Raw genomic sequence first — 15,753 nt, 5'->3', positions numbered from 1 at the left:
AAATTTGTTTCCCATCATGCAGAGTGAGCAGTGACGGGAATTGACTCAGCTGGTTGTAGCGCTTGCCTGGGATGCTTCATGAGGTCATGGGTTTGAGACCCAGCACTGCAAACAAACAAAACATATCACCTGTTTGGGAGGGGATAGTCCTAGGAAAATCACTCACTCGACCTCTCAGATTCCTTAGCTGAAAAGTGAGCTCACCCCACAGCACTAGGCCATTTTGAGAATTCAAGTGCCACCATCTACCCAAGTCTCTCCTACACAGAGACAGTCAACAAACACTACCCATATTCTACAAAACACTCCAGTCTACATGAGATGCTTTAAAGGAAATACCTATCTCTGCAAGCTTTCCTGCTAGAAACTTCAATTATAGACCCCAAATGTTTAAAGCTTGTTCTGAACATCTACCCCAGTCTCCAACGGTAAGGAGAAAGAAGCCATTTTGAGCCATACCTAAAGAAATGTGGCCAGCTATCGGTGTTGTCAAAGGTGAGTCAGGCCAGCCAAAAGATGGATTCTGTTCATTCCCTTTCTACTCTCAGTAAACTAATTACCCTGTGAGGTTCCTACGCCTTTTCTCCTTTGATATTCTTGTGAGGGTGACAGATGAAAATCAGTGAAGGGATAGGGACAAAAAAGAGTCAAGTCACAGAGAGCAGTCTCAGAGGAAACCAAGTGGATCCGCAAGCCAGGCCATCAAAACGAAGACATGCGCATTGGCGCAATGGTCATATTTCCCTGTGCTCCGATAGTCTATGGAGTCCCTTGAAGAGATTGCCTGCCGCTCAGCGAATGACCAATGCTTATTGGGTTAAGTTGTATTTGAGCTGGCCTCTGCTGCTCCCATTCAAGTGATTTAATGAGAATTATTTAATAGGTATTATTAGGATAATTAGACAATGATCACAGTTAGGCAATAATATTGAGCTATCAAGGTTGTGAATAACCAAATTTAGAGGCAAGCCTGCAAACAAGGAGTGGGCTGCGACGGTTAGGCGAGGCCCCTCCATAATGACTGGGGACAGCCTGAAAGGGTCTTTTGTGCCTGGGAGTTATTCATTAGGCCCATTGAATTAGAGGACTGTGCAGGGGTGTGGGTGGAGGGTGCAGCCCAAGAGCCCTGATGTCTGAGTGAAATGAGCTCTTCATTGTCCCAACAACAATTCTGGCTTTCTTTTAATTTTTTTTCCAACAGTCAGAAATGAGTTCCCCCACCACACCCCAGCATGGGGTCCCCCCCCCAGTTTGTTCAGGAAAAGGAAACAAAGTAAAGCAGAGAGCTAACCGTCAACCCCAAATGACAAACCAAGACACACAGGATGTCTGTGCATGTGGTGGGTATCTTTGGCAAAGGCAGCAGAGAACCCCTGTGGTCCCCTGTGCCTAAGTCACCAATGGAGCAGGATACTCAGTGACCTGGACCCCCGAGTCCCACCACCCTCCATGAATAGCCAGACCTGGCTCTGTCAGCTGCTTGGACTTGTCTAGTTGAGACACTAGACAATGCTAGGATTGCATCATGTTAAATGCTAGGATCACAGTATGCCCTGGCAGGAGACTACCACGCAGATGAAGTAGTCTGGTGGAGTCCTGAGCTTTCTTTCCGTCTCTGGAGACAGGAGAAGTCAAAGGCAAAAGAATAAAAGCTTCAAAGGATGAAAGGTTTATTCTTCAGGGAAGGTAGACAAGCAAGGTCCTTCCCTCATAGCCTTGCTCACTTCATCTGGCTGCCTAGAAGCCCACCTTGGAGATGCTGCATGGAGAAGACCATGCAGATGCTGGAGGCTGCCAGCAGAGGGCAGCAGCACATACATTAAGAATGATTTAATGGCCAGCCCAGCCAGGAAGAAAGGAAGTAGTTTGGCTGCTACCCTGTGGTTTTCATCTTGTCTGTTGCTGAGGAACCCAGGGGAATGCTAATTTCCTGCCTCAAGTGACAGTGAGGGATTCTGGACAGAGCACAGGAATGAGTCAGGTGTTCTTGAATGAATCTTACATCACCAGCATTACATCATCTGCAGTTCCTGCTCTGTCAAATTTTCCCATCTGTAAAATGGGACTGATAAACCTTCCTCCTAGGGATGGTAGAGAGAGATGAAAGAGTAAATGATAAAACGGGGGGTTATGGGGATGGCTCAGTCGGGAAAGTGCTCGCCACACAAACCCAAGGGCCAGAGTTCAATCCCCACACCTTTGGTAAAAAAAGCTTGGTATGTGTGGCAGCCACATCCCAGTGCTGGGGAGGTGGAGGCAAGAGGGTCCTAGGGCTCGATAACCGGTCAGTTCAGCCATGTCAGTGTGTCTCACATCCCAGTGAAAGACCCTGTCTTAAAAAGAAGGTGGGAAAGGTGAGAAGATGCTTTATGTCAACCTCTGCCCGTCATACATGCACACACACACCCTCTGATGTCACACATGCACACACACACACACACACACACACACACACACACACACACACACTAAATGAGACATTTTAGTGACGCACTTGATAAATGGGTCTGTCACGTCTTAGAATGTCAGCGGGATGAATTCTTCTCTTTCCTTTTGAGTCCCTCTCCTTCTGAAACCCAGCGAGGGCCGATCTTTCCTTAGCATCGTTCGTTGGTTCATCCATTCGTTCGCACTCACCTATAACTCTCTTCTCCACAGATATGTACAGTCCATAAATTTCACATGTTTGCCCATATAAGAATCTTGAAGGAAGTCGAACTTAGTGGCTCTTCCTATAATCTTCTCAGGAGGCTGGGACAAAGGATGAGAAGTTCAAGGCCAGCCTGGGTTGCATGGTGAGCCTGTCTCACAAAGAAGGAGGAGGAAGAGAAGGAGAAGAAAAAAGAGGAGGAAAATAATTTCAATGTAGATTCTGAAAATTTGGATTGCATTGATGTATAAATATCATGTGTGTGCATGGGCACACAGGTCATAGCTCACAGAGGGCAACTTGCAGGAGCTGGTTCTCTCCTACCATATGGATTCTTAGGATCAATGGCTCAGGCTGTCAGGCTTGGGGCATGTACCATCTCACCAGCTGGCCAGGTTTGTTTTTAAGGTGTGTGTGTGTGTGTGTGTGTGTGTGTGTGTGTGTGTGTGTGTGTGGTTAGTTTTTTGAGACAAAAATCTCATGTACCCCGGGCTGGCCTTGAACTTCTGATCGTCTTGCTCCCACCTCCCAAGTGCTTGGGTGCCACCATGTCCAGGCACTGAGTGTTGATTTCACCATGGCAAGGGGAATCCTTCCACTGTGTCTAAGAAGAGCCATAAGAGTTCAGGAGCCAAGAACCTTGACAGTAGACCCAAGCAGAGAGGCTAGGAGGAAGAGTTAGATAACTACACTGTCCTGATCGTGGCCAGAAGACACCTTGCCTTTAGACACACCCCTCTAGCTGAAGCCTGGCCCTAGGTGAGGAGTCACAGCCCTGTGGAGGAAGGGCTTTGACTGTAACAGCATCAGCCACTAGAACCATGGGAGAGGAGAGGAAGTCAAGAGCCTGGTTAGGCACGACACACTTACATCTGTGTAGATGATCCACTCCACCGATGGCATTTCCATTGTCTGAGTGGGAGGCGAGTATTCGTGAGGTGTGGTGGTGGTTTCAGGTTGTTAGAAGACAAAGGGTTTTGTTGTTGTTATTGTTGTTGTTGTTGTTTTTTTTTTTTTTTTTTTTTTACCACCAATCTGAGTTTTAAAGACAATAGAAACTAACCCTTCCGAAACCAGGCATGGGAAGAATGACTGAGGGCTATTGCAAGGGGACAGTTCACAGAAGGGTTACTGTGCACAAAGCACTGCGTTGAGCATTTCCTGTGTATCCCTTCATTTAACATCCCTAACCAACTTAAGGTAGCACTGTCTGCAGCATCCTCATTTCTAAACCTGGGGAAGACCAAGACAGAGACAGATGAGGTGACTTGAATGTCACGGGCCTGAATGACCCAGGCCACGCTCTTCCATTCTACTATACCTGCAGGGAGAGGCAATGCTTTCCAAACTTCACAGGAGCCCCCGGGGCAGAATGTGATAGAGGACAATCAGTAAGTGGAAATTGTAGACAAATACTTCGATGCACTATCGTAACTAAGGAAGCAAGATCCATCTGGATTCGATACTTTGAGAGGGCAGGATCCCTGGTATCTTAGTTACTGCTCTGTTGCTGTGATAAAATACCTTGACACAATTAACTTAGGGTTTGTATTTTCAGAGGGACTGAGTGCCTCATGGTGGGGAAAGCATGATGTTGGGAAAGGGGTGATGGTAGGCGGGAAAGGGGTGATGGTAGGGCGGGAAAGGCTTGGAGGCAGGAACAAGCCTGGCTGCTCACATTGCATCTGCATTCAGGAAGCAAAGAGCGAACGGGAAGTGGAGCCAGGCTATAAAGCCTCAAGGCCTGCCCCCAGTGACTCACTTCCTCCAGTGAGGCTTGACTTCCTAAAGGTTCCACAACCTCTCAAAACAGCTAAAGACCACATGTTCAACTACGTGAGCCTATGAGAGACATTTTATGTTCAAACTATAACACCTGTAAACCTTTATATGAAGCTGTATCTACAGATTCCCCCAAAGGGACTTTGTCTACTAAAGAACAGAAGGCTTTAAAAAACGAGCCAAAGCCAATCAAATCACCAATTACTCTACTGATAAAGGAGAATGAAGTGGCTCAGTTCATCTTGTGTTTGTTCCACGTGTGTCAGGGGAAGTCACTGTGACACCTAGGGAAGTCCATCATGAGCAAGATTTTCAGAAGGACACATAAGATAGAAGCAAGGATAGATCATACAGGATACAAACCTAACTAGACTGCGCAGATCCGTGTAGCAGAGCGACTGAATTTGAAAAACAAAAGCAAAAGCTTCTCTACAGACAGCAAAATAGTGCCTTAAAGCTGTTTCTTTTGGACTGGGGACAAGGAAGGGGAAGCCCAGAGCTGGTGGCAGATGGTGTCGTTAGACGATAAGGAAAGACAGCATTTCCAACTCGCAGCTTTTCTGTTTTCTCTATCGTGGAAAACGGTTCTTAATATAGAAACATTAAACAAACATCTAGAAGAAGTTATCTCTGGATAGATGATAAAACGGAAGAGATTTGAATTTAGATTTTTTTTTAAGAATTTACTATTTTTAAATTGTGTGGGTATATGTATGTATGTGTGTTGTACATTGTGTGTGTATGTGTATTGTGTGTGGTGTATGGTGTGTTGTATAATGTGTGTGTTGTATGGGTGTGTGTTGTATGTGTGTGTATGTGTTGTGTGGGTGTGTGTTGTATGTGTGTGTCTGTGTGTGTGTTGTATGTGTGTGTCTGTGTGTGTTGTATGTGTGTATCTGTGTGTGTGTTGTATGTGTGTGCTATGTGTGTGTGTAGTGTGTTATGTGTGTCTGTGTGTGGGAGGGTGTGTGCCCCACAGAAGGGTTAATAGTACATACTGCGCTTGCAGTAGTTCAGTTATCAACACCCACATCAGGCAGTTCACAACTACTTATAACTCCAAATACAGGGAATCTGAACTCTTTTGGACCCCAAGGACACTCGCACTCACATGTACTCACCCACACAGAGACATTTTTTTAAAAAGAAAAAAGAATGTGTCAGTTGGGTAAAATAGTCAAGAGATTTCCCTATAACAGAAAACAAGTTGGAATTTAATTCATTTATAGTTAATTGGTTAGTTAGTTTTTTGAGACAGGCTCTTGCTACATAGTTTAGACTGGCCTGGAACTTACTATGTAGTCCAGGTTGACTTTGAATTCATGGCAATCTTTCCTGCCTCGGCCTCCCAAGTGCCGGGCTATCAGGTGTGCCCCTCCACACTCAGCTTAACAAGATGGTAGTGAATGAGATACACGCAAAGTCTCGAACTGGGTTAAGAAAAGAACTCACCACCTAAACGAAACATGGGGCACCATTGCCATCACTACGGTGGAAAGCCAGAGTTCCTTGTGGGTGAATCTGAAGGCCAGTGGCAGGGCTCGTAACGATGTCTGTAACCCCAGATCACGGGGCAAAGGTGCCAGAGTCCCGTCACGCTCCCCCCACCTCCCCACCCTGTCTCCTCGGTATTTCCAGTTACTTTGTTACTTTGTTGTGATTTGAGTCAATCTGATCACAAAGATATCAGACACTACAGTTTAATAGACACACTGAACTCTCCAAATTTCTTGAGATAGATAACAACATATCACTTTATCCCTGACTTTGGTATAAACCAAATGAACAAAATGCCTTTTGCAATCTTGAATTAGGGGCTGGAGAGAGGGCTCAATGGTTAAGAGCACTGGCTGCTCTTCCAGAGGACCCAGGTTTGATCCCCAGCACGCATGGCAGCTCACATCTGTCTGTAACACCAGTTCCTGGGGAAACTGCTGTCTTCTTCCAACCTCCGTGGGCACTAAGCATACACATGGTGCATGAATATGCCTCTGCTTAATAGAGGGCAGTACCTATGCTGTAGTAATATAGGAATACAAATTTATCTCCTGTGAGACTCAATTGCAATTCTATTTTTTTTTTTTCATCATTTGGCTTTTCTTCAGGAAAAAAAAATCAAAATGCCAGTCACCTGCCTGTGATCAAATGTGGTATGAGCATCCCTGCCCTGGGAAGGGACCACACACCACCTGGGCACTCTGTCTGAGAGTTTGATTTACAGAGGGATGATGGGATGAGAAAAGGATCACTGGCAGGCAGCTAGGGCTGCTTGGATGCAGAAACATACAACAGTTTTATGGACACACAAGTAGGCAGGAGAGGAGTCCTTTGTAGTAGGACATCAGTCATCACAGTCATGTGACCTTGGAATTGAAGTAGTCATGTCCACCATGCCCAGGAGTACTCCCCCAGAGCAGGCACAGGTGGGTTTCATTTGTGATGCCCATGACCTTGAGGTATCCACGGGGTGCCAGGAGCTGCTTCCTGCCGAGCCCCGCTTGCCGCAAACATGGCCCACTAAAGTGGCTCGGAAGCAGTTTGATCATGGGGCGAGAAATGCCAATCTAACCCATTTGCCACTGATTTCTTAAGCAGATTCAGGGACACAGGACGAAGCCCAGCTTTTGCAGGAATGGTTTAAGCTGGTTCTGGAGAAGAATAAATTAATGCGATATGAGTCGGAGCTACTGATCATGTAAGTAAGGCAACACAGATAACAGTGAGTGCTAACAGCCTGGTGGCAGGAGCGGGTGGCTCACCGTCCTTGGCAGGAGTCCCAGAGCTTTTCTTCTTTGTGCATACGGAACAGTGATTGAGGCAAATTGGTATTTTGTGTCTTGCATATCATGCTGGCATTAGTGGAAAGACTCTTTAGTGGTCCGCTCTTTCTTCGGAGTTCAGTGGTTAAAACAGATTTCAGTAGCAGGTCAGGAGCTAGAAGGCAGTCGGCCCATTCCTGGCCCCGGTCTCACACCATCCGTGGGGAAGCCATGCTTGACCTGTGTGTGAATCATGGGAAATCTGCCTGGCCACTTCCTGGTGGCTTTAACGAAAGAAGGGCTGGACACTGGCTGTCTGGGATCTGTCTGCGTGTCTTCTTGGAGAAAGGGCTAGTGACCTGGTCAGACGCCCAAAACGAAGACTTCTGATTCATCACATGATTCTGAAACAAAGGACGCTGTACCCGCCAGCACTCTGGAGAGAGAGAAAATAAGCACTGAGGGTAAACCACTAAGCTCTAGAGTTATGCTGAGGGTTTTCCGTATGCCGTTGGTTTAATTTTCACTCCAACCCTGAGTGGTCATCTGGGGAGCTTTAGAGGGGGTCCACTCTTCCCTGCCCAGATTCTAAACCAGGTGAGAAATAGGTAAACCATCCAAATATTACCTTTATTATTGATAGTGACTAATGGCTGAGGATGAGAACCCAGGCCGGCTTACAAACTAGTTCAGGACTCCCGACCAATTATTAACAAGTAGATGACTCATAACAAAAGAAACATTTCCCTCAGTCTGGAAGCCAGAAGTCCACATGAAGGTGTCGAGGGAGCCTCATTCTCCTAGACACTCTTCACGGGGACTCCTTCCTTGCCTCTTCTACTTCCGGTGGCTCCGGGCATTTGGTGGTGGTGGCTGTGTCATACGGCCTTCCTGTGTGTCGTGTCTCCTCCTTGTCTGACTCTTTGAAAGTCTTCTCACTGGGCTGACAGCTCACTGATATAATCTAGAATGTAGCCATCTTAAGGTCCCTAACCATGTCTGCAAAGACCTCTTTTAAAGTATCACCACATTCACTATTTCCGGAGCTTAGGATGTGGACACATCTTTCCTACTCAACCCACTACACTAGCCAAATCTCAGAATTTGATATTACTACCTCATGAAAAAAGAAAGTGAACCTACTTGATCCTTAGGGGAAAGGCTTCATCCTAGACCTTGTGTCTCAAGGGTGGAGAGGGGGTGATGTACCCAGAGGTTATTTAGCATAGACCAGGAAGATGCGTTTGGTTGTCACACATGGGGTTGTGACCAAAGGCTAGTGACTACAGACCAAGGATGCTAAGCTTTCTTCCTATGATACACAGGGCAGCCCCTCCTTCCACCAACAAGGAGCCAGCAGCCTGAAGCCAGCAGCACTGTGACATCTTACCAAGGTCCATAGCAAGGCCTAGGGTACCTGAGAACACACACTTGCTGAGGATAGATGCGCCTGGGAGAGAAGGACAGTGAGATGAGTGTGCCTCATCTATTTTTCCAAAATCTACCTGAGAGTGGGGATGGGAGGGTTGGAGAAGGCGGCCAGGAGTTCCACTCACTGCTCTCCATCCACACGGAAGGGAATGCCAGGCATGGAGAAAAGGGGGCTCCTCTCTTGCAAGCATTGCTTCTGGACTTTTTCTTTTTTTTCAGTTGATGAGTATAAGGAGCCTCAGAGGAATGAAATAACATGTGTGTCATATCTGTCTTATATGCAGCCATACAGTCTGCAGTGGAGTTAGCTCTAAATTATAAAGTCCTTTCAACAGAAATGTATCAAGAACATCTTCTTTGTACCAGGAACTCAGTTAGTTTCTGTAGAAATAGGCCATAGCCAGGCACGGTGGTGCAAGCCTAGAATCCCAGCACTTTGGAGGTTGGGGGTGGTGTGGGCACGGGGCAGAGCAGTGAACACATGTCAATAAGAAAGCCTGTCAAGAGTTTCATGAAAGATGCAAGAGTCTGTCTTGGGGAGGAGGGAGGCCAGCTGTGGCTGCAGGCCAGAGCCAGCAGCTTCACCAGAGAGAGTACTGGCCAAGGACTTTCTCCTCCATAGAGGTCGAATAGGACAACCGGGGTGGGTGCACTGGGCAGAGGCATGTTGGAGGGCAGGTTTTGGTTGGAGGAAAACCTGTATAAACAAGGGGGGGGGTGTGTCTTAGATTGGTGTGTCAGGTCAGACCCTTTGGAAAGCAAAGTTAAGACAGAATGAGTGGTGGGTAAGATTCCTTGAGGAAGACATCTGTGAAGGATAAAGAGAGAGGAGACAGGGCAGGGGGAGAGTCTTGGCTACGGTTGATTGTAAAAAAAAAAAAAAAAAAAAGAAAACTAAAAGAAAATATCAAGTGAGATGGCATCAGAGGTCTCATGTTTGAGGACGCCATCCACTCCGCCCAGCCCCCCCGCACCCCCACGCCCCCCCCCCCCCCCCCCCCCCTCTCCCCCCCCCCCCCCTGCAGAGGTCGAGGTCAGTAAAAGAAAGAAAAAAAAGAGAAGAGAACAGGGGGGGAGTGCTTGGCTGGTAGAGTGCTTGAGATGCAGGGCCTGGGTCGATCCCAGCACATGGTAGGGCACATGTACAGGGGTGGGGGAGGGGGGGGAGCGGGGAGTTCAAGGGACACTGCAAGTCTGAGGCCAGCCTGCTCTACATGAAACCCCATCTCCAAAACAAAGAAGCAAAACAAATAGGAAAACTAATGGCCCCACACTGTCACAGCTACACAAGCAACTACAGATCAGGTCTAGAAGAGAAAGTCCCAACAGGAGGAACAGAGGGGCCCATTCCCAACCCTTGAACTCTTTGTGGCCAGAAGCAGTGGCCCTAAACCCCTGTCCTGCGGTTTCTGTGGGGGTGCATGTCCTGCTGTGTCCTTCAACCCTTGGGGCCATTCAGTGCTTCTCCCCTCTCCCCTTGACTTTCTCTGCAGTCTTTTCTTAAGGATCGAATCTCCTCTTGACATCACCACATCTGTCTGGGTCCTCATTTCTCTGATGAACTCCAGAGTGGCATTTGGGAGTTCCCCCCCCAACAATGCATGGGCAAGCATCTGGGGAGCCACACAGAGAGGAATGCCTGGGACATCACCAGGCTCTGAAAAGTCAAGTCCCCAGGACTCAGCTCCACTCCCTGCTCTGCTGGTCCCTACAGAGGCAAACCCTAAGGGACAACTTGGTGGCCTTCATCATCACCCCCTCCGCTGTCTCCTCATCTCTCAAATCTAGTCATCTCAGTCATCTTTCTAGGCATCTCTAGTGGCCCCAGCAGTGGCAATGCCTCCTGTGTAGAGATATTAGAAGATGCCATTTTTAATGGGGAAAAAGACTATGCCAGCCACCGTCTATAAGTGTCCCCATTCATGTTTCCACATATTCCCCTACTAATGGCTGTAACATTTTCCTGTACTCAGGGCCCAAGAGTTAGAACTAGAAGATCACCAGAGCAGACTGGAGCAGAAACTACGGGAGAAAATGCTCAAGGATGGTGAGTATGGCACATGTCTGGGACCCCTGCTGAAGACACACACACCCCAGGACATTTGAGCAAGGCATGCTACAGATATGAGTAGAGAGCCCATCCCACATGCGCAGCCACCATCCTGAGAAACAGAGCACAAAGCCAGGCTGTGCCTTGACTTCCCCAGAGGTCAAGCCCAGCAGGTCTCCAGTTGGTATCACTCAGTTGTGAGGGCCACATTTATCTCATCCCATGTGTTGATAGAAATAAAGCAATTTATTTAATTTTTAAATGTATTTTTATTAAGGTGGAGTCTTGTTATGTAGCTCAGGCTGGCCTTGAACATCTAGTCTTCCTGCCTCTGTATAGTTACTACTTTTCTCATGGCTGTGACCAAAACCTGGAAGAGGTTTGTTTTGTCTCACAGTTTGAAGGGGCACAGCCACCATGGCTGGAAGGCATGGTGTCTGGCAGGTCTGTGGTGGTGTTGCTTTGGAAGGTTTTCTGATCTTTCGGGGGGGGGGCTCACGGGAGGAACTGGGTCACTGTCAGGGGAGGGGTGAGGTTTATAGTCTTGCTCTGCTTTCTGTCCTATCTCTGCTTCCTGCTACCAGGTAGGGACCAAGTGTTGAAACTCATGAGCCTGTAGGGGAGATTTTCCTATTAAAATTATGCCGCTCACCTTCTCACGTGCTGGGGTTCCAGGCATGTACACCACCATGCCCGGCAAATACCATGGTATCCATGTATTTACTTAGTTATCCATTCACTTAGCAAACATTTATCCAAGAGGTGGAACACGTTTGGCACATGGCAAAGACCAGCCCCTCCCCACTGGGAGTTAGTGATCTCAATGGGGAGACTGATAGCCAGATCAGTCATCACAATACATGAGGACTGTAAAAGTTATTGGGGGCCCCAGAGAAGCCAGGCTGGCTCTGCTGGGCACTAGAAACGGTAATAATATCCCCTGCTCAAGTCACGGTGAACAGAAATAGTGAGCTCAAGGTGAGAGCTGGGCTCCAATTTAGCAGGAGATCACAAACTCATCTCCCACCCATGGAAGCAATTTATAAGCTTTCTTCTTCTTCTTCTTCTTCTTCTTCTTCTTCTTCTTCTTCTTCTTCTTCTTCTTCTTCTTCTTCTTCTTCTTCTTCTTCTCTCTCTCTCCTCCTTCTCCTCCTCCTCCTCCTCTTCCCCTCTCCCCCGCCTCTCTGTGTCAAATTCAAGGTCTCCCTCTGTAGCTGAGGCTGGCCTTAAATTGCAGCCTTCCTCAGCCTCTCAAGTACTGGGATGACAGGTAAGCGCCACCATACCTGGCTCAGACTATGTATTTTTTTTTAAAACAACACTACACTTTTATTTATCTATGTGTGGGGGTGGGGGACACACATGCCACAACACATATATGGAGGTCAGAGGAGAGTTTGTAGGGGCTGGTCCTCTCCCTCCACTATGTGCGTCCTAGGAATTGAGTTAAGGTCATTGGACTTGATAGTAAGAACCTTTCTCTGCTGAGCTATTTCTGTGCCTATGAAACCCTATAGGGCTGCATCATATGACACTGTTCAGAAAGGTATACAAGGCAGCCATAGTGGCGCATGCCTGTAATCCCAGCAGCAAAGAACAAGAGGGACCTTGCCTAGAACAAGGTGGAACCCAAGAGCCAGCTCCTGAAAGTTGTCCTTAGACCTCCACACACATGCCATGGTGGTGCATGCCTAGAATCCCAGGACTTTGGACACAGAGGCAGGAGAATCAGGAGGGGAAGAGGCTTGACAGGCGTAGGTGCATTAACTTCTCTCTCAAGAGCCCTTCCTACTACACACTCAAATACACACACATGCAAAAACACACACATACACATGTGCACACATGTGTGAACACACATATGCACAAACATAGACACACACACACACACACACACACACACACACACACACACACACGAATGCACACATGTGAAATCCAAGCCGACTCCTGCACAAAGCACTCACCTCTCTCCTCTGTGGCTTTAAGGGCAGTTCCTGGTGTTAAGTTCACTTCCTTGTAAGCATAGGACATAACAAGCCCAGAACAACTATGAACTCCCACGCTAAGAATTCCCCTGGCCCCAATCTTACCCGGGCACTGATTTTTTTTTTCTTCTTCTTTTCTTTAGAGGGCCAGAAAGATGAGAGTGATCTAAAGGAGGAGCAAGAAATATTCGAGGAGATGATGCAGGTGATTGAGCAAAGAAACAAGCTTGTGGACTCCCTGGAGGAACAGCGGGTCAAAGAAAGAACCCAAGACCAACACTTTGAAAACTTTGTTCTCTCCAGAGGCTGTCAGCTCAGCAGGACTTGAGGTGCCCTTCCCCCACTGGAGCCAGAGAGCCAAGAACACCACACTTTCTCACCCAAGCACTGAATTTAGGCCTTACTGCTTAAAGAAAGAAAGAAAAAGGAAAGAAAACAAAAGAAAGAAGAAAAAAATTAAATGCCTCTCATATGAGCTCCATATGGTAGTTCATGTCTGTAATCCCTGCTGAGGAAAGCTGAGACAGGAGAATTGCTGTGAGTTCCAGGACAGCCTGCGTTATTCAAGGAGACCCTGTCTCAAAAAACAAACATCTCTGATAGGTCTTCTATCTGTTATGACTTCCCAAGATTTTTTCCCTAAGTCTTTAATGAAAAAATGACCAAGTCCCTTGAACTTGGCAGTGCACCCGGGCCAGTCCTCCTGAGAGTGGAGGTGATCTTGGCAGACGACCAGCATTGTTTGCTCCCTGGAAAGTCACACAGGCTTGACCTCCCTGCCGCCTTTGTCATTTTTCTTTATAATTCATTGAGTTACATGTTTTAAGACTTTTAAGAAATGCCTTTTCATTAATACGCCCATATTTGTCTTTTTTGCACGGCTGACCAGTTTCCAAATGTCAGGACGCGGCAGCGGCAGTTTAAAGATTAGCTTAATATTTAAATTGTGTTTCCAGAGAAAGCAGAGAAACCCTGAGATTACTGATTAAATAAAGCCAATAACTCATATAGCAGGTGTTAATTCAATCCAGGGTGAATTTAATTTACCAGGTATATTTATAAGCCTTAATATAATATACATAAGCAATGAGAGTTGAACAAAACATTTGAGCCTTAATTTAATTTTTTTTTTTTGAAAAAGAAAAAAGGAAATAAAACTTTAAGTTCATGCCAGCAGGGTTCTTGGTTTTCACCAAATCCGCCTCCTTAAGAAGCCTGTTGTTCCCACAATACTCTGCTTCTAGCCCTGGACCATAATAAGTGCTTTTAGGAAATGAAAGGTTTTAAAGTACTTTTTGAGGAAGCTTTGGTGACGGCAGAAAGGGAAGCTTTCATTTGTTGATAAAACACTGGTGAGCTGATACTGCTACTAAAAAACACACTGTGGTACCAGGGGAGGCGGCTTCTCCACGGTCACCTGTGGTCATCTTAAGTGCACGACCTCTTTGGGACAAAGACAAAACCACTTCTGACTTCCAGGAAGAACTGAAGGCAGTGTTCCCATTTATCTAACTCCAAACTGAATCGTGTGTGTGTGTGTGTGTGTGTGTGTGTGTGTGTGTGTGTGTGTGTGACATTTTCTGTGGATGGAGTGGCCATGCTAACAGCCGGCCTTCCTTGAGTATTTGGACAGTGCATAGAGGATGGAAGAAAAGACTTAGAGTGGTGATGTGTTTGTCATAAAATATTGGATTGCTCTCCTTTTATGGAATTCTTAAAAGCTTCAACCACTAGTCATGAGAGAGACTACAGGACTCTTCAGTGTATATCTGGCCACTCATATCCATGAGTGTTTAAATGTTTCATTAGACAAAGGTGCTTGGTAGCTGTTGGTTGTAACTGGGGACTGGATTTTTCTCAATCTAAGTTGACTCATTAATTACTTCCATCTGAGAGGTTGTCTGTATGGTCCAAGCTGGCTGGGGATAAACCAGATCGAGATGCATGTAGATGGCCCCTGTCGGCCAGTGTTTTGGAAGTAGTTAAGCACAACCCTCTACGGCACACTGAAGTCCAGCAGTTGCCTTTACTCCCTTCTCTTTCTTTTTTTTTTTTTATTTTTTAGAATCAAGTCCTCTAGTGTGTCCAGTTCTAATACTAAGAAACAGTGGAGGCATTTTTCTATCTACCTACTAACCTACAAACGCTGCATCTTCTGGCTATTTATTTTTGTGTATTTGCATATGTAGTGGGCATGGGTCAGCGATTTCCCATCATTCAGATTCTCCTAGGTTATCATTTGGAGAGGACCTTTCAAAACAAAGATATTACCATATAAACAGCATAATGCCAAGATGTTTGAGGCAGTGATTTGCATAGTAATAAAGATGGATAAAGGTCACCAAAAATAATATTTCCAGCCAGGCATGGTGGTACACACCTTTTATCCCAGCACTCAGGAAGCAGAGGCAGGTGGATCTCTTTGAGTTCCAAGACAGCCTGATTTACATAATGAGTTCCATGCCAGCCAAGGTTACATAGACAGACCTTGTCTCAAAAAATGTTTTTCCATGCCCCTCCAGGCATTGAGAATATTGGATACACAAGAATGAGCTCATTTTGAGAAAGAGATGTGTAACCCGTTTTCATTTTCATCCCAGTTAGATGAAAGCATGCTGTCTGATGTCTGCGTGTATCTATCGGAGGATGTGAGTTAGTGGTACCTAGGGTGTCACTGTGAGGAAGAATTGGTGCTTAACTTTACTAGTTAGAGTAATAGGGATTCTCTCAAAATGGCCAGGAAAGAGGGTGATTCTTGGTCTTACTGCTGGGTTATTATACTGCAGCTGCTGGGCTACCTAAAAGGGTTTGATTCCTTACAACAGAGAATTTTCTAGACCCTCAAAATGCACAAAGCACATCTTGAAGACAGTTCCTTTGTGCAATGGAGCAGGATTATGAAAGGATTCTGTGCTGCTCTACAGAAGAGCCCCAGGGTAGAAAGTCAAGAAGAAACTGACGTCAGGCTCCAGCCTTGGGTCATATTTCACCGTCAGTCTCCCATGGCTTCGAAATCAAACCCGACAGGTTTTGATAATCACGAGCTCAGAATTTTACCCACGCTGGATCAAGAATTGTTCTTATTGTGGTCTT

At 46.4% G+C, this 15,753-nt stretch overlaps 1 protein-coding gene across 1 annotated transcript in view; it reads left to right on the top strand.

Moving 5' to 3' along the window:
• The window catches only part of Micalcl (MICAL C-terminal like), a 61,760-nt gene extending 48,092 nt beyond the window's left edge, over positions 1–13,668 (top strand). Inside the window, 3 exon segments of the mRNA XM_028875854.2 lie at positions 7,028–7,127; positions 10,596–10,669; positions 12,804–13,668. Coding sequence (XP_028731687.1) covers positions 7,028–7,127; positions 10,596–10,669; positions 12,804–12,988 — 359 coding nt within the window. The 3' untranslated portion in view covers positions 12,989–13,668.
• The last annotated feature ends 2,085 nt before the right edge of the window (positions 13,669–15,753 follow it).

The sequence above is a fragment of the Peromyscus leucopus genome, chromosome 1, assembly GCF_004664715.2.
Source record: "Peromyscus leucopus breed LL Stock chromosome 1, UCI_PerLeu_2.1, whole genome shotgun sequence".
In the NCBI taxonomy this organism is placed as follows: Eukaryota; Metazoa; Chordata; class Mammalia; order Rodentia; family Cricetidae; genus Peromyscus; species Peromyscus leucopus.
Note: the sequence above shows the minus strand (reverse complement) of the source record. Positions and strands in the feature narration are given on the sequence as shown.